At 47.0% G+C, this 23,451-nt stretch overlaps 2 protein-coding genes across 5 annotated transcripts; both read right to left on the bottom strand.

The window, feature by feature from the left end:
- Positions 1-206: 206 nt before the first annotated feature.
- On the bottom strand, positions 207-6,603 carry USP21 (ubiquitin specific peptidase 21). 3 transcript variants are annotated; one of them, XM_036766368.1, is made up of 14 exons: positions 6,534-6,603; positions 5,281-5,895; positions 4,382-4,441; positions 4,144-4,267; positions 3,527-3,638; positions 3,139-3,294; positions 2,706-2,735; positions 2,493-2,557; positions 2,173-2,276; positions 1,749-1,835; positions 1,423-1,501; positions 1,035-1,142; positions 796-910; positions 207-566 (listed from the first exon to the last, which is right to left on the bottom strand). In XM_036766368.1, the coding sequence occupies exons 2-14, from the start codon at positions 5,872-5,874 to the stop codon at positions 476-478; spliced, it is 1,725 nt and encodes a 574-aa protein (XP_036622263.1). In that variant the 5' UTR covers positions 5,875-5,895; positions 6,534-6,603; the 3' UTR covers positions 207-475. The 3 variants fall into 3 exon arrangements, with proteins under 3 accessions (XP_036622263.1, XP_036622261.1, XP_036622262.1); XM_036766366.1 differs by lacking the exon at positions 6,534-6,603 and having other exon boundaries at positions 5,281-6,137; XM_036766367.1 differs by lacking the exons at positions 2,706-2,735; positions 6,534-6,603 and having other exon boundaries at positions 208-566; positions 5,281-6,137.
- A 2,688-nt stretch (positions 6,604-9,291) lies between these two features.
- UFC1 (ubiquitin-fold modifier conjugating enzyme 1) lies at positions 9,292-16,419 on the bottom strand. Of its 2 annotated transcripts, XM_036766372.1 has the most exons (7): positions 16,268-16,419; positions 15,870-16,150; positions 10,880-10,947; positions 10,533-10,596; positions 10,240-10,316; positions 9,916-10,006; positions 9,292-9,704 (listed from the first exon to the last, which is right to left on the bottom strand). In XM_036766372.1, exons 2-7 carry the CDS (start codon positions 15,990-15,992, stop codon positions 9,633-9,635), a joined length of 495 nt encoding a protein of 164 aa, XP_036622267.1. In that variant the 5' UTR covers positions 15,993-16,150; positions 16,268-16,419; the 3' UTR covers positions 9,292-9,632. The 2 variants fall into 2 exon arrangements, with proteins under 2 accessions (XP_036622267.1, XP_036622266.1); XM_036766371.1 differs by having other exon boundaries at positions 15,870-16,419.
- Between the last annotated feature and the right edge of the window lie 7,032 nt (positions 16,420-23,451).

Below are 23,451 nucleotides of genomic sequence, written 5' to 3' on the forward strand. Positions count from 1 at the left end.
GTGCCCGGCAACGCAGTCCCTGTTTGTCAACACGGAGTGGGGCAGCTGGGCCCTGACCCTCCTCCCCGTCCCCCGTGGCTCCACGCGTCTCCAGGCGGTCACTGGAGCACGACGAAGGCTCGCCGCCCGGGCTGGAGGAATCCAGGAGAAGGGATTTCCCCGAGGTCTTGACCATAAAACAGACACTTTCCCTTTTTTTTTTCCTATTAAATTTATTCACAAAAAGTGAGACTGCAGCGGGAATGGGGGCTGTACATGGGCAAGAGGTTGGGCAGTCTGTACATGGGTCTGGGAGGCCAGGGAAGCCTCCAGGTGTTAAGGGGTTGTTTTTTTTCTGTTTTAATAAAAAAAATACAGGGGAGACAGCCCCTCCCAGATTAAAAAGACACAAAAATAGACGTCTCTGAGGTAAATGGGAGGTCTGGGATTTATGGGCATCAAGAGGGCTTCACAGGTCCCGGGACTTGGAGGGCTATCACAGGCACCGAGCTGGCTCCTGCATCAACTGGTAGAACAGCACGTAGCCCTCACTGGAGGCCACCTGGTTTTCACTGACAGGGGAGACACTGGAGAATGGGAAGACAGGACCAGGGAGGTGGTTGGTGATTCGGTCACCTCCAAGTGTCCAGTTCCCCAGGGCCCAGGGGAGGGCAGAAGAATCCCAACCACCTACAACCCATACCCTACTCCCCTTTCCCTCCCTTCCCCATAATGGCTTCCCTTATGGACTTGAGCATCAGAGATGGGTGTTGGGGAAATTCTGGGATAAAAATGAGAGAAGAGAGTCGTCCTCACCGAGAGTCATTGTAGACATGCCAACCAGTCTGGCCCCGGCACAGGGCTGTATAGTGACCATAGTGGACACTGCCGGAGTGGTTGCAAAGGGCATACAGCTGGTATACAGGACTCCCTGTAGAGTTAAAGCTATTTAAGTCCTTCCCCCAGGACTGCCTCCCCTGGGCACCAGAGTCCCCTGATATTCCTCCTCCTCTCTTTCCTCTCTACCTCCCAGGGAGCCACCCAACCAGACTTACCAGCTTTATCACTGGCAAAGTCCCCTAGGCTCAGTCGCTGTAGGGGGAAGTCAACTCCAACAGAACTTTTTTTAATAGAGCCTCGAGATGCAGAAAACCGATTCAGGTCTAGGCCCCAGTTAAGGAACATGAAGGGAGGGGGAACAAGGTGGGGTGTTTGCAGACTAAAGCTACTGACTCTCTGTGGAGAGCAACTGGTGGGATGTCATGCACTGCCCCCACCCAAGGAAGACCAGACCCCCTTCACACCCTATTTCTCTTAGGGCAATCTCTGCAACCTCAGAGTATTGGAAGAGCCTGAGGAGAGAGTGCCAACAGGAGTACTAACAGATGAGCAGTGAGTGAGGGGGAAGGGAGGAGTGGAGAGGCCACCCCAAGAGCAGGATACGGAGCACAAGGATCCGGGGGAACCTCTGTACAGTCAACTTTTTGGTGCTCCGTGTTCTCTGCCGACATCTGTCACACACCTGCACAGCAAACGAAAGTAACGTGTCCCACATCCTAAACATGTTCAAGTTGTCTGGGCCCTCCATTCACTTAGAATCCTACAATCTGTCCCTCATGCCCACCTGACATAGGGACATTTATGATTACCAACCCCCATGAAGATCAGGGCTACTGGTGAAGCATCTCCCAATTCCCCTCTCACTAAGTGTGGTAACTCTTAAGTCTTCCATACTACGGCTCTGTCTCCCCTCCCCAACTGCTACACACCGGGGCATTCTCTGACTCCAATTCTTCCTCCTTGGTGAAGAGGCTGAAGCAATCCCGAAGAGACACCTTCCCCCCAGCAAACCCTTTCTGGAGAAAAGGGAAAGAGTGTCCACATAACCTCAATTTGACCACCTCCAACCCAGGACTCACCCAAGATGTTACACATCACCTTCAGGTACCCTCCCCCAGGCAGCCAACTCCCTCATTCCCAAACCTAGAAGACTAAGTTTAGTAAGGTCCAAAGATACATAGTTAAACATGCATAGTACTACAAGTGCAGAGACAGATAGATGTTTACTCATCACTAACACAGATGACAGAAAAAAAAAAAACAATGAAGACCCAAGATGTCAGGCTGGGAATAGGCTCCATTAGGTCACAGACTTTGTGTCTATTCATTGCCTAAATCCCCTTAAACCCTCACCTTAGGGATGGGCAGGGACAGGTCACAAAAAACCTCAAAGGTTGTGGAGCGATACCCACAGGCCTGGCACTTGAGGCAACTTTTCAACTGGCCAACAAACAGGTCTAGAAAACAAAAGGTATCAGGGAGAGGAGTTTTAGCCCTGAAGTCCCACCAGTACAAAATGCCCCCTCTCTACTTCTATTGCTAATATTCGCCCCCAGCTTTTTATATTGCCCATATTTTCCTCACCTCTATAGTCCATTTCTGTCTTCTCAGCCCCACCTCCCCATTTCTCCACTCAGCTCTATTATGTTCTCCCATTCACCCTCCCTTCATACCCACGATTTTGCTGTCCTCTCGATCCAAGTATCTTTTCCACATTAGATTGGCTCGCTCGTCATCACTGTCAGAGCATGGAAAACAGCCCTGAGGCCCCAGGAAGACAGGGTACCAGCCTCAGGCTGCCTTCTCTCTCACTAGAACAGGCCCCGATCTTAAGTGCCCCCAAGTGAGCCTTGTGCTCTTTTCTCCCTCCTTGCTTCTTCACTAACCTTGTAGGAGGTAAGGGCATTACGGAACGTCTCATAGGTCAAGGAAGATGAAACAAAGATAAAGACATGAACACACAAAGAGAGAGAGAGAAGGCTTTTCTTCTGTTTCTCATTTCTTCTACCCCACTCCTCACACGTGGGAGTCCTTAGCTCTCCTCTGCCCCTTCTGCCATCCCTAAAAGCTTCAGCCAGGCCAACTTCTTATTTTCCCCTCAATTCCTTTCTGTAACATTCACCTTCTCCCAACTTCATTCTATCCTTGCTCCCTTCTTCCCGAATCATTCTTGAATCCCTGCCTCTGCCCCATCTCGAGAAAGGTTCACTTCTAACCTTGCATTCCTGAGCCTAATGAGCTTATATACAGAAAATATGGATAAACTAACAGATTTGCAAGGAAGGGGGATCAGGATAAGAAGGAAGGCTCTCCCCTTACCTCAGCTCAGTCTCTTCAAGGAGGGCCCCCCCTCGTCGGGGTAGAGAGGGGGCTGGGGCATCAGCCAAGATGGGTGGGGCACGGCGGCCCCTCCGGTTGATCTCTAGATGTAGCCGCTCCATGAGGAGCTTCAGGAACTCCTGGGCATCCTGCTGGCTATAGCCAAACAGTGACTGGTGGACACTGACTCTATCCTCCCCGTGTCCCCCTTCCCCAGACAGCATCCCACACCTGGATAAGGATTATCCATAATTTCATGAAGGACATCTTAAAAATCCTCTCTTACCTCTGCTGAGGGCTGCCCTGCCCTGCCCTGCCCCGTCCCGTCCCACCCCTACCCATCACTGATCTGGCCAGAGGGAAGTTCTTCCTCCTACCAGACCCCCACCTGTATCCGGAGAAGGAAGGGACATATTTCTGGAAGACAGTTCGGAAACGTGTAGGATTCACAGCTTCACAGGAGTCGGGGTGCCACAGAGCTCCCAGCACATCTGCAAAGGCTGTTATGGAACAATGGACAAAAGTGAACCACCGAAGAGGAAGGTGGAAAAGGGGTTTTGAAGGAAAGAAGTTGTCTCTGTGGGATCAGTGGACATTATGGTGAGGGCAGGTACGTGTATTTTTTGATGGAGGTGGCAGTGGTATCAAGGGTAGTTTTCAAAGGTTGGAGAATTTGGGGTGGAATGAGCCAAGGGACCACTGGACTAGGAATGGTAAGACCTATGTTCTAATGCTGGTTCCGCCACTTACTAGCTGGGTAATCTTGGGAAAGTCATTTAATCTCTTTGAGCCTCAGCTTCCTCATCTGCAAAATGGGGATAACACCTGCTCTACCTACCTCACAGGAACATCGTGAGAATAAAATGACATAATACATGTGAACTGTTAAGCACCACACAAATACAAGATGCTAATTACATCAATCACATATAAAATAAAGTATATTACTACTACATAAGGAAGATGATGAGGTTGTGGGGAATTAATCAGGGTATGTTCCCCTACCTTCAGTAAGTTCTTGATGGGCCCGGCCCCCACCGGGCACCTCCTGCCGAAAGTCTCTCCGAAGACAAAAGTCCCGAAGTGGTCTTGTGCTGCTCAGACACTGTAACACGGCGTTCAGGAAGCACTGTGGAACACACCAGGTCCTCCATTCAGGCCCACCTCCAGAAAGGGCAAGCATGCTGCTATTTTGTCAGTTCCCTCCCCTTTTTCTTGTTGCCAGGGATTGAGGGGCACTTACCGTATTACCCAGGTTCCGGAGACCAACATGGCCAGACCCCAAGAGCAGTGTGTGATGAGCCTAGGAGAAGGGCATTATGCTAAGCTGAGGGCTCCCAGATACCACAACAAAAACCCCAACTCGTGTCTTTCCCTTCCGAGAGTGGACTCCCTGGGTCTCCTTTTCCTATCCTCTGCCTTACATCCAATCCCTCCAGAGCTCCCTTTGTCCCCCTACCTCACTGGCCAGCAGGAGTATCCCCAGCACAGCCGTGTGCATCACTGACTCTGCCATTGCTGTCCCACCTCCTAGCCCATTCCGGTTCTGCCCAGCTAGTCGGCGCTGCAGCTCCCGGGGCAGTTCCCCTAGCACTGGCATGACTCCCCATTTGCTCTCGGCCTCCACCTTCCTGCCCCTGTGACCCCCTCCTGCCCCCGTGGCAGACTCCCTTGCTGGCCCTAACTATGCTTAGTTCAGCTAGCACAGCAAAAGCTTACTCAGCTATCCCATGCTCCCTCAGATATTCCTAGCCCCACCTTAGCCCCAGAGATTAATTAGCCACAAGCCAAGAGATGGGGGGGTGGAGAGGAGAGGTCACTGGGGAATGAAGGGCATAGAGACTTAAAGAAGAATCCCCAACAGCTAAACTGAATCCCCAGGGGCTGATGCAGGACCATATGGTAGGAGATTCTGAAGGGCCTCAGGTGTCCCAGAAAAGGGTCTCAAGAGCGCAGGAAGGGGAAGGGAGAAAAGAAGGGGGCTATACTAGTTAGCACTGCCTTACATATGACATAAAGCACCATGAAGGAGTGGGGAAAGGACTGAGAGAGAGGCAAGGTCAGGGAACCCAAAGGAGTCAGAAGCCCAGGGGTATGGGGTTTGGAGGTATGGAGACTTGATCTGTGTAAAAGAGTCCTCACCATCTTGTCATCAGGGTGGACAGACTCCAGGGGCCGGGCAGATGTGAGAAAGGGGCCATGGGTGGGAGGGGGCTCTGACTGAATGGTTATCAGGGTAGGGGGACCAGCAAAGCCGCCAAGTCGACGGAGAGAGGTGCTTCGTCTCAGCACCGGGGGCTCAGGCCGTAGAGTCAGGCGGCTCAGCGCAGCCCCCAGCTCCCCGCAGCCTCTATGTCCACCTAAAGCCCCTACTGGCCGCAAGTCCCCACTGCTCACAGACTTGGAACGAGCCAGGTTAGTGCGGGACGGCAGAGGCAGTGCCACAGTGGGAGGTGGTGAGCCGGGCAGGGGCACTCCATGATCAGCCCGGAGAGGGCCCCTGGGCCGCGGGGCTGAGTTCCTCCCCCGCCCCAGCTCCAGCTTCTTGAACCTTTCCTCAGGGGGTCCGGGCCGAGGGGGCAGCGGCCTTAGCATGGGGTTCGGCGCAGGCGCTGGGCTTCGGCGCTCCTTGCTCCTGGCCCGGGAGCCGATGGGTAGCTTCGCTCCCACCCGGGGCTGGACACTGATGGGCTGTTCACGGGCCCGGCCCAGTCGGTGCTCCGAGGCCTGGGGCATAGTGGAGACCCGGGGCAGGCCCTGGGAGGAGAGGAAAGGGTCAGCTCCAGGACCCCTCCCGGGGGCGGCGCCCATGAACATTTGGGCTGCCCTCCGGGAGGGTGGCTTGATGGCTGGGCATCGTCACCCCAGCTCTGGCTCCTCACCCCATCCACTGCCCCGGCACACTTGGCCGAGCACCCGGGGGTGCACAGCCACGAGCCCTGGGCTGTGGGGGCTGGGGTCCCACCCCTGCCAGGGGACGCGCCCCTCTGGGATCCCGGGTCCATGCGAAGGGAGCTAAGGCTACCCGCACCCCGCAGGGAGGCCCGAGGAGCCCACTCCACTCTCAGTCAGGAGCCTGGCACCTCCGGCCCCCTCCCCCACCGAGCTGCGCCCCCTCCCCCCCAGGTGCCTCGGCCCAGGGCCAAGGATGTAGTCGCCGCTGATTGGTTGCGGCTGGCTGGAGGCTCCCGGGCCGCAGAGGACAGGCCGCCGGCCATCCTCCCACTTCAGCGGCAGCGTCCCGCCCCCAGCCCAGCCGCGGCAAACGCGGCCCTCCCCCGACGCCGCCGGCACACGGGCCCGCGCCCCCAGCCCCCGACGGCGCCCCAGGAGCGGGAGGGCAGCATCAGCCCCTCCCCATCCCCCAGCCCTTCCCGTGGCTACTCAGCCTGTACCTGTCCCCAGCGAGGCGGCAGGGGGCCAGGCGGGCCCGGGCCCCAGTTCAGCGCCACCCCCTCCTGCCCCAGAGAACCACCCCCGCGGGCCCGGCTGCTGGCCCGGCCGCCGCCGAGGCCGCTCCCGCCGCAGGCGCCACCGCCATCTTTGTTCCTCCAGCCCGGCGCCCGGGCCCGAGCTTCAGCCGGAACGAAGGCGCCTGCGCAGCGCAGCATTCGCTCGGACTGCCTCCTTCACGGCACTGGCGTCGCCCCGCCCCTTGCGTCGCGCGGTGGGTGCCATGGAAACGCAGCCAACTGTAGTAGTTGGCCCCAGAGCCGGACGTCTCTAGAGCCTTGGCCGGGCGTCTTCTTCCGCGTCACTCTGCTGGGCCACAGGGCCCAGGTTCTCTGACAGACAGGGAACTGCAGGCTTCCAGGCTCGGGTAGGGGGGAGCTGTCAATCACTAGGAGGGGGCGGGCCTTCTGCCATCTCTAAGGCCGATGACAGCTCTGACTTACTACTAACCCAGAGCTGGCGCACCTGGGCAAATCCCAGCCGGTCCCGGAGGGGGCTTTCCTGAGCGGTGCATCAGGGGCCAGTCCTACAGTCTAAGTGTATTCGCTCATTCACTCAATTATGAAGTTCCCATCAGTGTGCAAAATCCTGCTCTCCATCAGCATGCAGTGATGAAAAATAACTGAGAAGTTGGGGGTGGGAAATCCAGGACACGGCAAAGTAGGGTTGAAACGGGGCGGAAGAGAGATTCGGAAGGGTCTAGGCCAATTATTTTTACTGAAACTTTTTCCTCCATGGTTCCTTTCTGACAGCACCCCACCTTGAACGCAGACCCCTAGGACCCTCCCATGTAACAGAGGCTTGTATAGGTACCCAGAAGAAACCAACATATTGGCCGTGTAAGTATATTCCTGCCTCATTTGGCATCCATCACCTCTAAGGAGAGGTGGTCATTTCAAAGTCAAGATTGGTAACTACATTGAGCAGAGATCTTTCCTTGTTGTCTAGAATGCTGTTCCCTTGCTTCTGGACAATTTGTATTACTTCATACACATCCTCCCAAATTTCATTCTCTTCGGCCTTTTCTTGGTAGGTATCTGCTTTGTCTCCAATTTCTCAGAGCCAGTATAAATGTTTTTTGTTCATATAGGATCCTTCCTTTAGTCTTTGCTCTCCTTAGGGTACATATGCCTAGTAGTCGAGATGGCTGGGCCAAAGGGTATTTACATTCTATCGACTTTTCTAGTATAGTTTCCAATTGTTTTCTAGAACTGTTATATTGGACAAGGTACTGGAGTGTCTGTATCGACACAGCAATAACCACGTTTACCATTTTCACCACTTGTCATCTTTGCCAATATGTTGGATGTGAGGTGAAGCCTTAGTTTAACTGGGATTTCTCTTATTAGTGATTTGAAACACTATCAAATGGTTAATGGCTTGCATTTCTACTGCCTGTCCATTATGAATAACTGAAAAATCAACGAAGGTTCTAGAGAGGAGCATAAAACATGGCACCCTCTCACAGAAAAGCAGGGGGCTACCAGGATGTTACATGGTGTACATTATCAGCTGCAATCACAGTTTTTGCTTAAGTATTGGTCTAAAAGGAGAGTTTGAATTGGAGGAAAGGGATGAAATGTGACATAAGGACAAAGGCATCAATAAAATGTGTATTTTTAACTGCTTGTTCATGTTCTTTGTCTATTTAGGAACAGTCATTCTCATGTATCTGTGCATGTTGTGTAGGTCTTTAGATGTGAACTTAACTAGGAATATTTGACAGCTTCCCTTTTTTGTAGTAGCACTGATTTTGTTCATGCTAAAGCTTATTAGTTTTACATGATTTCTATCATTTGAAGCAGATGCTTTCAGCTGGAGGCATCAGGGAAGGCTTTATAAAGACAATGGCACCTGAGCTGAGCCTCAACTTCATTTTTTTCAACAAAAATCTATCTCCCTCCTCTCTTTCTCCCCTTTTCTCCGCATTAAGGAAAAATACCCTTGTAACTAAGCTTATTCAAGCAAAACAAATTCTCAGATTGGCAAAAGCCAAAAAATTTCAATTTGTAACGTAAATCTGTAACCTCTTGGTCAGGAGATGAATAACATACTTCACTGATGAGTCCTCTAGTTGGTCAATGTATTGATCAGAGTTCTTAAGTCTTTCAAAGTTGTATTTACAGTGTTGTTGTCAATGTTCTGTTCACTCTCCATCAGTTCATTCATGTCTTGGGTTTCTCTGAAACCATCCCCTTTATATACAATGGTATTCCATTATATAAACACACACATATACCATAATGTCAAGCCATTTCCCAATTGGTCAACTTCTTAGTTTCCAGTTGTTTGCCACCACAAAAAAGCTTCTGTATTTTTGTGCTTTGGGGTCTTTTTTCTCTGTCAGATATTGAACAATATCTCTATGCAAGGATTTTAACAGAGAAAGAAACATGTTTTAGGCATGAGGGAAGGCTTGCACACGTGGAGGCAGAAAGCAGAATGATTCTGAACAGCTAATAGTCTATTGTGCCTGGAATATAGATTATGAGAAAAGAGGCAGTATTAAGTAAGACTGAAGAAGTAGTTTGGGAGAATGAAGGATCTTAAATGCCAGGCTGAAAAATTTGTATTTTATGTTCTAGGTCAGAGGCAGCCACTGCAACTTGCCCACTTCATGTCTATTGCCAGTTGTTAATTGTTGACACCTCTTCCCTCTGCCCTCCCCCTTCCTCAAGCAAAAATGAATGAGACACCGGAGCCAAGGGAAGCAGCTTTTATTCAAGGAGGACTTAGCTACTGCCTCCAGCAGAGGAGGTGACACAAGCTGCATCTCTCCAGGATCCTCACAGCTTTCCAAGTAGTGGGGTAGTGGTAGAATCATGGTCCCAACGTCTGCCAGGCGCTCTCAGCCCTGTCCCCAAGTGATGCCAGACTACCAGTAGGGGCAAAGCTTATTTACAGCAATGCAACCCAGAGGCCCAGTCACTGCAACTTCAAAGCAAAAGGCAGAGAAGGCCCACTATATCAGCTGGGTGGATGAAAGTGGTGATAGCTGAAGGAGGCAGGAGCCAAGTACATCAGAAGTTCAGGCAGAGACATTACTTCTCTTTGTGGTGAATCACCCCCTTCTGGATCAGGTCTGGGATTTCTACTGCCAGCCAAGGGCCCAGCTACAGAATAAGGAATCCATAGAAATTTCACTGCATACTTTGACCCAACAGAAATTTCGATCTTGAGAGATTTTTGGGGGGAATCCAGCAATATTTCCAACCCTCTGTAATTCTCAGCTACCTTTCTTATAACATCTCTGGCCATTCCCTGACACCTATTTTTATATATGGTATCTATAAGATATAGATCACCATATACCACCATACTTACCCCTAGAGCCATGAGATGAGCCAGTCCAAACTTTGGTACATTCCTAGCCCATAAAGGTTTGAAGTGTTCAGTTAGGCATATTTTGCCACCCCTGAGAGAGAGAAAAAGAAAGTGAAAAGACTTGAGGCTCCCAAACGACAGGATATAACAGCAACAGGAAAGGAAATGTCCTTCCTCTGCCTGGCAAATTAAGTCAAGATAAGGGCCAACAACTTCCCCCATCCCATCCTTGGCAAAAGGTAGGTTAAAAACCCCTCTGACATGAAAGACATTAGATTGAGCTCCCTTCTCCCAACATTTTCCCATCTCCAATTCAGTCCCAACCTATACATCTTTGCCGTCTTTCCATCCAGTTCAGGGACAGCAATCTCTGGTGCAGTAGAGGGATATGTAATCGGGATCTAGAAAAATAAAAGAGTCAGGAACTTCCCCCTGCAGGGGGGAACCTTGGCCATGGAGATGCCTCTTGGTTAGCGATGCTCGCCCCAAAGTGCCCTTATCTCCCCAAATCCCAGTCTCATCCCTTCAGATAGTTCTCCTTAGCCCAAGAGGTGATCTGCATGCTGAAGGTTCCCCCGTTTCCCCCACCACCATATTTTCTATCCCACCACACTCACGTCAAACTCGAGGTCAAACTCATACTTAAGTAGGTCATGGATGTACCAGCATTTTCCAAACCATCTGTAATAAATTCCAAGATTTCAGATCCACTTCTCTTCCCCTCTTTTCTACCCACACCCCACAGACTCTTTAGCTTGGGTTAGGCCTGGAAAGACCATTGTGGGGCAAGAAGTGGGAGAAAATGGAAACCTGGGAGCTGTGTTTGAAGCATTAGCCAAGCACTAGGTTGATTAGAAAGAAAGATGAATAGGGAAAGCCCCCAGTGTGAGACTTGTAGTGCCAGACCCCTAATCTGACCCACCCAAGCACCCTTGCCCCACCCCTCCCCAGAGGCCTTGCCTACCGGGTCCCTTCCTTGTTGGACTCCAGTCGAAACCAGTCATTGTCAGCATTCTTGTTATTCTCCACGTACTAGAGGTACAGAGGGATTATAGGATCAAAGACTTAAAAGCTAGAAAGCACTTCAATGGTTATCTAGTCCAACCCATACCCTGTTGGGATATTTACAAAATTACCAACAAGTAGTCATAAAGCCTTCACTTGAAAATCTCCAGTGATGGGAAACTTGAAAACACCTCTGAGGCAGCTCAGAGGGAAGAGAATTCTCCGATCACCTTGGAGAAATGTGGCCACATGACCTCTCAGAATAGCCTAACAATCCCTGGGGCCTTGACCTGGGTCACCTTTGACCATGCCAAAGGCTGAGGTTCCAAATAGATGTGGATTGGTTTCCTATCAGATAGAATAGATCACTAGGGATCTGTAACTCAGACTAGGTATGAGTCCTAGCTCTTCTTATGTGACCATGTTACATAATCCTCTGATTCCTCGACTCCGTACTCGTACACTGGGGATAATATCTGCACCACTTCATTTTGAGGAACAAATGAGAAAATGTTCAACAAGTACTAAAAATGTGAGTTATTCTCTCCCTTGCCCTGGCTGTGTACTATCAAAAAGGTACTCCTTGTAGGGCAAAGAAGATACCCCTTTGAAGAAACCAAGAGGCCTTTCTTCAATATACCCAGACAAATATCAGCAGGAAGATTTGGCAAATGACAAAAGATATTTAGTACACACTAAGGTTTGCAAAGCACTTTCCTGGCAACTGTGTGAGGCAAGTACTCCAAATTTTATAATCTGTTTTTTTACAAAATGAGAAAACTGAAGATGGGGGGAATTAAGTGATGTGCCTGAGGTAAAGTAATGCTAGGATTTAAGCTTAGCTCTGCTGGGCCAGCTTGGGACTTCCCCAACCAGTCATAGCCCACACTACAACACAAAAGATCCACAAAATTTCTACTCCACACTTTCACTGTAACAGAAAATTTCATCTGGAGAATTGGAGGGGAAGGTGAGGAAAGAATTTATGGATATCTCCATCTCCTTAAAACTTTCAGATTTCTCATAGCAAAAGGCTCTTTCCATGAAACCTATTCTAAGGACCAATTAACACTAAGGGCCTACTATGTGTCAGGCACTGTTTTAAGTATTAGAGACACACAAAAAAGGTAAAAGATAGTCTCTGCTTTCAAGACGCCCACAAACTAACAGGGTAGACAACAGGCAAATACCTAAGTAAAAATAAATCATATATGGGATAAACTGAAAATAATCAACAGAGGGAAGGCACTAGAATTAAGAAAGATTGGGAAAGGTTTCCTGTAGGAGGAGGAATTTTAGCTGGAGCTTCAAGGAAGCCAGGGGGTTTGAGATAAGGGAGAGGAGAAAGAACTATGGAGTCTGAATGCAGATTGAGGCAAACTATTTGCTCTTTTTTCTTTCTCTTTTTTGTTTTTTTGGTTTTGTTTCTTTTTTCTCATGATTCATTCCATTGGTCATAATTCTTCTTTACAACTTGACTACTATGTAAATAAGTTCAACGCAAAGTATATGTATAAGATATATTGGATTCCGTGCCGTCTTGGGAAGGGGGTGGGGTGGGGGGAGAGAAAATCTGGAACTCAGACTCATGCAGAACTGAGTGTTGTAAACTAAAAATAAGAGAAGAAAGGAGAGCATTCCAGGCAAGAGAAACAGCCAGTTTGAAAATGCCCAGTCAGGAAATGGAATGTTTTGTTTGAAGAACCACAAGCAAACCACTGTCACTTAACTGAGGAGTATGTGGAGGGGTATAAGGTAGAAGACTGGAGCAGGGAAGAACAGGTTATAAAGGACTTTGAATGCCAAATAGAGGATTTTACATTTGATCCTGGAGGTGACAGAGAACTACTGGGGTTGATTGAGTCGGGGGGGGGGGGGGCAGCAGTGTCAAGAAATGACATGGTCAGACTGTACTTTAGGAAGATCACTTTGACAGCTGCGTATAGGGCTGGCTAGAGTGGGGAGAGACTTGTGGCAGGCAGACCCACCAGCAAGCTATTGCAAAATTAAGGCCCTGAAAGGTGAAGCCACACATCTGTAATAGAAACACAGCAGAAACCACCTTTTCTGATTTCCAGTTTAGTGATCTATACACAACACCAGCTACCTTCCTGTTTGACTAGTGAAGGACCCAGCTTCAATTTAATTCAATAGATACTTAATATGATTTATGTATATAGCACTGAGTTCCTGAGAATAAAAGACAAAAATGAAATAGTCCTCTGCCCTCAGAGAGCTTCTAGTTTACTGGGAATGATGTCCTTAAAATATTTATGCAGATAAATACAAGTTATTTGAGGAGGAAAACAACACTAACCAGAGACCTTGAGTAAGAAGGAGCAAGTCCAAGGAAGCTAGGGATTCTAAGTGGTGGTGATGGAGTGGCTTCTAGTAATGGGGAAAATCCTGTGCAAAGCCAGGGAAATATAGGTTATATAGTAAGTTGAACTTGCTTTGACTTTGATTTGAGTGAGGGAGGGCTGTGCAAGGTCACCAGCTTCACTTTCTCCTCCAGAGCCTCCTGGATCCAGTGACCAGATATTCATCAGGATGACTGGAGATGACCTAGGATGCAATGGGAGACCCTGGCCCTTTTAGGTTAAGGCCAGAGTGAGATAACATTCAGGGAATAGGCCTCTTTAAGAAGTAAGTCAAGGGATGGCCCCTTTAATTAGAAAAAAAAAGGAAAAACAAAAAAATCAAGCCACCCTCAGGGTTGCTGTTCCAAAAAGAAAGTTACCATTGACATTCACCCTAAGCCAAGAGGGTCCAAAATACAGCCATTAAGCGGAGATTGGGCAAGCACCTATTGTGGTCCAACCTATGAGCTTCAGAGTGAACTGGCTTTAAAGTTCTGTGAACAAAAAAGGGAGATGCCATGGTCCTCTTCAAAAACCAAGGCCAAACACAATCTGTGAGTAGACCCAGCTGTCTGAATGGGGACCCAGCTAGTTGGGAAACTCAACTCATCCTCGTCCTCTCCCTCTCCTCCTCTCCAAAGGCAGGTAAATTTTGATGACCAGGAGCTTCCCACTTAACTTGGGGTTTACTGGCTATATTTCTTTCTTTCTTTTTTCTTTTCTTCCTTCTTTCACAAAACCTTAAACCCAGTGAGTACATAAAAAAGTCTTAGCTTAAAAGAGCCAGGGTCTCCCATCGCATCCTGGGTCATATCCAGTCGTTCTGATGAGTATCTGGTCACTGGATTCAGAGGGCTCTGGAGGAGACAGTAAAACTGGTAACCTTGCACAGCCCTCCCTTACTTATATTAAAGTCACCTGCAAGTCATGTCATCATTTCCCTGATGCCATGGTCCTCTTCGAAACAGAAGGACAAACAAAGCAAGTCAAATAATTTGGCTAAAGTATATAGCCTGAGGACCACATGCAGGCCCCCAATGTGATTTATACACTGGCCTACAAGCATAGAAATTTACTTAAATGCTTTAGTAAACGAAGTTGAGCTACCACAAAGCTCTCACTAAAATGGCAAATCAAAATATATTTTCTATTGTTTTCAATAAAAACCTACGGTTGGACAGCCCTGGTATATAGCACTGAGGTAGCCCAAAGGAAAGGACTGGGCCTAGAGTCAGGAAAACATGTGTGACCATGGACAAGTCATTTAACACAACACCAACTACCTTCCTGTTTTACTAGAAAAGGGCCTAGCTTTGATTTAATTTAACAGAGACTTTGCCTCAGTTTCCTAAACTGAAAAATGGAAATAATAGCACCTATCTCCCAGGGTTACTGGGAGGATTAAAAGAATATTTCTAAAGTGGCAGTACAGTGCCTAGCACATAGTAGGTGTTATATGAAAATATTATTATACATTTATATAAATATAAAAAAATTATGTAATATAAATATTATGACAAAACCCATTATTATCATTACTATTGTTAAATATTACAGTGTGAAAAGAATAACATGAAGGTGTAGAGACCTCTAAAAGCCAGCCTTGAGAACTCTGTATTTTATCTTAGAGCAATAGTAAACCACTGAAGATTTTGAGGAGGCAAACGGTTTGGCTGGATGTATGTTTTAGGAATATTAACTTGGCTAGCTGGGTGGAGTACAGGCTGGAAGCAGAGGCTGAAATTGGAAGGATGTTACAGTAGTAGTCCAGGCAAGATTCAGAAAGGTTCTGAATCACAGCGGCCGCGCATATGAAGAAAAGGGAGCAGATTTAAGCTACGCTGGCAGACACAAGTGACTGAACATTGAGAGGATCGGAGAGAGGCAGGAAGAGTCAAGACTTTCAGCCTGTGAACCTGCGATGGTCGTGCCCTCAAACAGAAACAGGAAAATCTGGAGAAGGGGTGGGTTTAATGGGAAGGACAACGAGTTGTTTTGGACGCGTCCAGTTTGAGACGCCCAGTGCCTTTCTGCTTCAGGGGCTTCTAGGGTGAAATCGTCCAGCGGGCAGTGAAGTGTGGAGCTGGGGATCGGGGCTGGGAGTGGGGCGAGGGGGAAGCATCTGTTCATCGAAGGCTCCAGATCATCGCCTCCACTCCCTCCGTGCTCCCTGCCCCAGGCGGCCGCACTCCCCGGGAGAAAGTCTTTCAGCGAGAAGAAATCCGAGAAACGGAGCACAGAGAGCTGAGCCCCGCGTATGGACTGGAGTACTGGCCTTAGGGAGGCTTCATCCGGGGCCCCAGGGCACAGTCCTGGGCAGGAGGGACACGTCACGTTCCTGCAGGCGCCCCACTAACGCTCTGCACCTAAGGGGGCGACGCCAAGGTCCGCGAGGCGCGTGGCTTGGAAATGGAAAACTTTCTCTCTCACCCTTCCTCCAAATAGTTGTATCTTGCGGGTCTGGGGAAAGGCGCCCCCCACCCCAAAAGAAAAACCGGAAGTAGCTTCCGCCCGGAGCCTATTTTCCAAGAACCCATTTCTCCACCGTTCCCCTCCCCCAACCCAGACGACCGAAGAATCGTTACCAACCCGGATAAGAGCCTGGTACTCCTCCTTGAGTCGCTGCACCCACAGCTCCCGATCCCGGGGCCCGGCGTTCGTTTTCAGCACCGGGATCTCGGACACAACACGCCGGGTGGCCTCGTCCGCCATCTTAGATCAGGGCACACGGCGACCCGGAAGCATTCTTCCTATTGGTTTCCTCAACCTCCACCATCTTTACCAAAGGAAACTAGAACGCCATTGGGCAGTGTGATACTCGTTCGAATGCACTGCCCTTTGCCGACGTGTACGTGAGTTTGCCCCTTTGCCTGTGAGTGAAACGAGAGAGACGAAAAAAGTATTTTCACGGCCGGTTGTCATTGAGGTCACCAAAAATGACGCACCACTTCCGCTCATGCTCGGTGAGCTCTTCCTAGAAATCCTACCCTACACCGAGTAAACGCGGCAGCTTTACGCCAATTCGGTTATCTTAGTTCATCTTCCTATTCCGTGTGAGTGCCACAGTGTCTCTTGAACCCAAGACCCGCAGGATTCATCACAAAGAAAGTTTATCGAGCCATTTGCCCACTCTCTAAAGCGTTAAAATGTCTATACGCGGTTCCTTGTCCAGACTGAGCATGCGCGCCCCGAAAATCGCCCCTCTCCTACAGAGGGTGGGGCGGAGCCAGACGCAAACAACCAATCGAAGTTAATTGGGCGGTTGCCCTGATTAAGGCAGGGCCGGGCCTATAGAGTCCCTGCGCCCAAACAAGTACACGTGGTTCCTTTAATGGATTTGTCAAGTTAGCCAGCCTTTATTAAAAACCCACAAAGTGTGCCAAGCATTGTGCTAAGTGTTTTGGATACAAAGAAAGGCAAAAACAATCCCTGCCCCCCAGTTCACAGTTTAATGGGGGGGGGGCACATACAAATCACTACGCACCCCAAGATGATGAATCCGAGGCAACTTTACACGAGGAGGGCCCTAGCATTAAGGGGAACCGGGAAGGGTTTCTTGCAGATTTCCCGGACGTAGGAACTCCCTCCTTTGGTGCAGCTCACAACCCAACCACCCCTATTCTTCCAGTGGGCCCCCTCTCTCTGGGGTTCACGCCTTTGCTCTCCGACATTAGGTGGGTACCATAGCCCAGTGGGCTAGCTATGCATTTTGTCATGCCTGGTTCCTGTCCTTCCCTGGTGGCTCTCTTTCTTAGTCTGCTGATACTTTTCTTTATTTTTTCATTACTTCTCCAATCATCTTGCTGCATGCAGCCTACACGCCCACTGCCCTCTCCGTAGTCCCTTGGATGACTCCAGATTTTGAGTCCTTGTAAATTGCCTTATTCACAGCCATGTGTCATCATGGGAAAGATGCAGACAATATAATGCTTATTGCTCATTGACTGGATATTGAGAAAGAGGGAGTAGACTAGAATACAATGTAGCTTTAAAGATTCCCTTTCAACAAGTTAATTCCTATGCGTGTGTCAAGATTCTACAAGATTCCCCAAAAGAGGCAAAACCAGAGGTAACTTCCTTCAGTGGCTCTCACATATCAAGAAAGTATGAAATAGCTGTAGAAGGGAGGAGAAGGGAACAAGCGTTTATTAAGCACCCAGTATGTGCCAAGCACTATACTAAGTGCTTCATAAATATTCTCATTGAGAGGGGCGGAGCCAAGATGGCAGCTGGTAAGCAGGGACTAGAGTGAGCTCTGTTACCGAGTCCCTCCAAAAACCTATAAAAAATGGCTCTGAACCAATTCTAGAACGGCAGAACCCACAGAACAGCAGAGGGAAGCAGGGCTCCAGCCCAGGACAGCCTGGATGGTCTCTGGGTGAGGTCTATTCCACACGGAGCTGGGAGCTGGGAACGGAGTGCAGCAGAGCCCAGCCTGAGCGGCGTGGACCATCCAGACCAGAAGCCAGGCGGAGGGGGCCCTAGCGCCCTTATTCAGTGAGCTGCGGCAGTTACCAGACCCCTCGACCCACAAACACCAAAGACTGCGGAGAAGGTTAGTGGGAAAAGCTGCGGGAGTGGAAGGAGTTCGCGGTTCGGCTTCCAGCCCCGGGGGCAGCGGAGGTGGGGCAACTACAGTTGTTGTTACTTCCGGCTCCAGGCCCACCTGGTGGGAGGAATTAAGTGGCGGATCAGAGCAGGGGTGCACAGCCTGCCGAAGATCTAAGCCCAGTTCGGGTTGGGGGTTCTTGGGGAAGGAGCAGTGCAGGTCTGACAGAGCTGGCACCTCCCCCCCAAACGTGGAACATAGAACTCGTTAGTCTACAAGCAGTCATACCCCACTGAAAAACTCAAGGGTCAAGTTAGTTGGTTGGGAATATGGCCAAGCAGTGAAAACGCGCCCAGATTCAGTCTCAGACTTTGGATTCTTTCTTTGGTGACAAAGAAGACCAAAACATACAGCCTAAAGAAGACAACAAAGTCATAGAGCCTACAACAAAAGCCTCCAAGAAAAACATGAACTGGCCCCAGGCCACAGAATAACTCAAAAAGGATTTGGAAAAAGCAAGTTAGAGAAGTAGAGGAAAAATTGGGAAGAGAACTGAGAAGGATGCGAGAAAACCATGAAAAACAAGTCAATGACTTGCTAAAGGAGACCCAAAAAAATACTGAAAAATACACTGAAGAAAACAACACCTTAAAAAACAGACTAACTCAAATGGCAAAAGAGCTCCAAAAAGCCAATGAGAAGAATGCCTTGAAAGGCAGAATTAGCCAAATGGAAAAGGAGGTCCAAAAGACCACTGAAGAAAATACTACTTTAAAAATTAGATTGGAGCAAGTGGAAGCTAGTGACTTTATGAGGAATCAGGATATTATAAAACAGAACCAAAGGAGTGAAAAAATGGAAGACAATGTGAAATATCTCCTTGGAAAAACCACTGACCTGGAGAATAGATCCAGGAGAGATAATTTAAAAATTATTGGACTACCTGAAAGCCATGATCAAAAAAAGAGCCTAGATACCATCTTTCAAGAAATTATCAAGGAGAACTGCCCTGATATTCTACAGCCACAGGGCAAAATAGAAATTGAAAGAATCCATCGATTGCCTCCTCAAATAGATCCCAAAAAGAAATCTCCTAGGAATATTGTTGCCAAATTCCAGAGCTCCCAGATCAAGGAGAAAATACTGCAAGCAGCCAGAAAGAAACAATTTGAGTATTGTGGAAACCCAATCAGAATAACCCAAGACCTGGCAGCTTCTACATTAAGAGATCGAAGGGCTTGGAATGCGATATTCCGGAGGTCAATGGAGCTAGGATTAAAACCTAGAATCACCTACCCAGCAAAACTGAGTATCATGTTCCAAGGCAAAATATGGACTTTCAATAAAATAGAGGTCTTTCAAGCTTTCTCAATGAAAAGACCAGAACTGAATAGAAAATTTGACTTTCAAACACAAGAATCAAGAGAAGCATGAAAAGGTAATCAAGAAACGGAAATTGCAAGGGACTTACTAAAGTTGAACTGTTTTGTTTACATTCCTACATGGAAAGATGATGTGTATGATTCATGAGACCTCAGTATTAGGGTAGTTGAAGGGAATATGCATATATATATGTATATGTTTATGTATATATATAAGAGAATGTGTATGTATGTATGTGTATATGTATGTATGGGTATATATATATATATGTCTGTTTATATGTGTATGTGTGTATATATATGTATATATATATATGTAAAAGAGAGAGAGCAGACACAGGGTGAGTTGAAGATGAAGGGAAGATATCTAAAAGAAATAAAATTAAATTAAGGGATGAGAGAGCAACATACTGAGAGAGGGAGATAGGGAGAGATAGAATGGGGTGGATTATCTCACGTAAAGGTGGCAAGAGGAAGCAGTTCTGTGGGAGGAGGGGAGAGGGCAGGTGAGGGGGGAATGAGTGAACCTTGCTCTCATCAGATTTGGCCTGAGGGGGAATACCATACATACTCAGTTGGGTATCTTACCCCACAGGAAAGAAGAGGGAGGAAGATAAAAAAAAAATAAAAGCGGGGGGGGGGGGGATGATGGAGGGGAGGGCAGATGGGGGTGGAGGTAATCAAAACAAACAGTTTGGAAAGGGGACAGGGTCAAGGGAGAAAATTCAATAAAGCGGGATGGGTTGAAAAGGAGCAAAATGTAGTTAGCCTTTCACAACATGAGTATTGTGGAAGGGTTATACATAATGATACATGTGTGGCCTAGGTTGTATTGCTCGACTTCTTAGGGAGGGTGGGTAGGAAGGGAAGAGGGGAAAGAATTTGGAACTCAAAGTTTTAAAATCAGATGTTCAAAAAAAAAAGTTTTTGCATGCAACTAAAAAATAAGATACACAGGCAATGAGGTGTAGAAATTTATCTTGCCCTACAAGAAAGGAAGGGAAAAGGGGATGAGAGGGGAGGGGGGTGATAGAGGGGAGGGCTGACTGAGGAACAGGGCAACCAGAATATAAGCCATCTTGGAGTGGGGGGGAGGGTAGAAATGGGGAGAAAATTTGTAATTCAAACTGTTGTGAAAATCAATGCTGAAAACCAAATATGTTAAATAAATAAATTTAAATTAAAAAAAAATATTCTCATTGAGCCTTACAACAACCCTGTGATGTCGGTGTTATTATCCTCATTTCATAGTTGAAGATATTGAGGCACTCAAGGGTCAAGTGATTTGTGCAGGGTCTGAGTAAGCAAAGCTGGATTTCAACTCAGGTCTTCCTGACTCCAGGCCCAGAACCCTCTCTACTATACCTTCAAATTGGAGAACCAATGTAAAGGATACTAACAGAAATTTATAACCAGAAAAAAGATGGGCCGATCACACAGCAAGAGCCCATGCTTCCATGCGTTGGTATCCATGAACGTCCACGCAATAAATAAGTATAAATAAATATATTATATATAAGATATATTAAATAAATAAAATAAATATAAGTAAGGGCCCCAGAAATTTGGTGGGATTGGTTAGAGGAATGGACAAGAGTCCTATGGGATGAGGAGGAATATATGGATTGCTGTCTATATCTTTGGAGGATGAGATGTTAATGCATGCACTTCTAGCACCTAGCATATGGTAATCCAATAAACATTTATTAAACACCTACTTTGTGCCAGGCATTGTCCTAAGTGCTGGGGATGCCATTAAAAAAGAGCCCCTGCCCTTAAGGAGGCAGAAAAGGGAGTAGGTGAAAGAATCTTGTTCTATGGAGTTGAAACTAGGCAGAGCAGCAGATGTAGAGTGGAGTGAGTTGAAAATGCAATTTCTGCCCTCTATAAAGGAAGGTAAAGTCCTCCAATCAGAGGGGAGAGGAGGCTGAGGGAGATGGTGTCAAGGCTAGAGTTGGTAGCATGATGATGAGATTAGAAGTAATGAGCATATCCTGGGAAGAACTTAATGGATGAATTTGATTTATTGATTGGTGAGATCACAGACTCACTGGAGTATTGGAATATAAAGATTTGGTTGAGATAAAGGCATATGGGTAGTTATTGATATCCTCTTGATCATCATTTTTTGGTGGTAATAATGTCTGTGATTTTTGCAGTTGCTTGACATCTTCCCTTCCTTCAAATTGTTTGAGAAGGGCTCCCTCAGCTCTCTCAAAATTATGTGCTCAGGGTCTGTATATCAGACTTTTTCAGTGTGTTGGTTAGTTTTGCTAACTGGTTTTTCTTTTTTTAAATTGTTATAAGGAATACCTCTAGGAGGTAGAGATATCTTGGGAAATGTAAATTATATTAAAATAATATATTAATAAACATTTTTTTAAGAACCTCCAGCATAGCTGTCCTCTGAATAGGTTGGATTTTATCAAGCTGTTCTTGTCTGCATTTGCTTAAGGACCATTTTTACTTCTTCATGCAGCACATAGGAGACAGTGATGTCCAAATGTCCTCTATTCACTGACATTTATGGAGAAAACAGTGTGTTAGAGAAATCTTGGCATATCTTCCATTTTTCTCCATTTGTTATTCTCTTTTCATAATCTTGCCATCAAATGGAAAAGTTCTGAGAATAATCTGACTTAGTTGGTTCTCTCACCAAGCTTTCTGTGAACTGATTTTTCCCCTCCGTGACTTTCCAATGTTTTATGAGGTGATGCTGCTCCTAATTATCTATTATCCTCCCCCAAAAGATTTTGCAAAGGAGTTTACATTCTAAATCACTGTTGCTCACTGCTACCACATCTCTCTGCTTGGCAAAGTTTGCTAGTGGAGGCAAATTTCTAGGTATTGCTGGCCTCTTTGTTGTAGCAATTGCTTTATACTGATTAAAAGGCCTTCACAAATTATAATGACCAAGATTAGCTCCAAAGAAGAGACATGAAAAGGCATTTTCTCCCCTTTCTTGCAAAGGTGGGTACATTTGAATATTATATCTATATCAGACTTTTTCAATGTGTTGGTTAGTTTTGCTAACTGGTTTTTCCTTTTTTAAATTGTTAGAAGGAATGCCCTGTAGGAGGTAGAGATACCTTGGGAAATGTAAATTATATGAAAATGATATATTAATAAACATCTACTTTTTACAGCTTTTCACAAAGTCCTTCGCTGATGCCTCATCATGCTGTGGTAGTGATCCTGGATTCTGGAAGGCTATATACAAGCTATGATTCTTTCATACTGGAAAGTCTTTCAGTATAGTCTCAGGAGGGGAATAAGTCTGCCTTCTGAGGAATGACCTAAGTTTAGAGAAACTCATGACTGGTAGTCTGGCCCGTTGATAATGAATTCTTTGGCCATGTCAACCCATGAATAAAAGAAAAATACAAAATGGACCTCTTGTGAAACGCCTTTCCACTTCTGTAATATAGTGGCAGAAAAGGGTACACAGGGTACTGAGAATCACAGTTTTTAGACTTTCCATATACTCTATGTATGGATAGCTATATCCAAACTGGGAGAAGCTTGTCCAATGACCAAGGACATAGTAAGGGAGGAATTATTCTTACTATAAATAAAATCAGAAAAAGAAATAAGTTATAGCTAAATGGAAGGAAGGCTCAAAGATTTTGTTTGGAGGGCAAATAAAGGAGCTGGCAGAGTTGGTTTTATCATGTGCCTACAGGCAATAGAAACATAATTTCATTGAATGTTTGGTCATCTCATATTGCAATGTTCATGATAAATATTTGCAAAAGTGTGTGTGTGTGTGTGTGTGTGTGTGTGTGTGTGTGTGTGTGTGAGATAGAGAGAGAAATGGGATAGGGGGAGGAGGTAAAGGAACTAGGACTTCGATATTGGTATAGGAAGAACTAAAGACACTCCTACTGAAGCAGATCAACACTTGCTCTGCAATTTATAGTTTGAAAGTTCCTTGAAGTCACCTCCTTAGTATGGGTCAGTGGTGGGACTTGAGCACAGGTCTTCCAGACTCAGTGGTCAGCTCCCTATCCACTATGGCAAGGCTGACTCTCATTTGTGACAGAACTACCATGAAAAAATTGTAGCATCTCCTTCTCTCCACTGAAAAGGTGGGGGAATATGGGTGTGGAATAATGCATATACTGTCAGATGCAGTCAGTGTGTTGACTGATTTTGCTGAAATGCTTTTGCCTTTCTTTTCATTTTGTTTATTTGTTTTTGTTTTTAAACAGGGTATGGTGTGCTTGGTGGGGGAGGTGAG

The sequence above is a fragment of the Trichosurus vulpecula genome, chromosome 7 (genome assembly GCF_011100635.1).
Source record: "Trichosurus vulpecula isolate mTriVul1 chromosome 7, mTriVul1.pri, whole genome shotgun sequence".
Taxonomy (NCBI): domain Eukaryota; kingdom Metazoa; phylum Chordata; class Mammalia; order Diprotodontia; family Phalangeridae; genus Trichosurus; species Trichosurus vulpecula.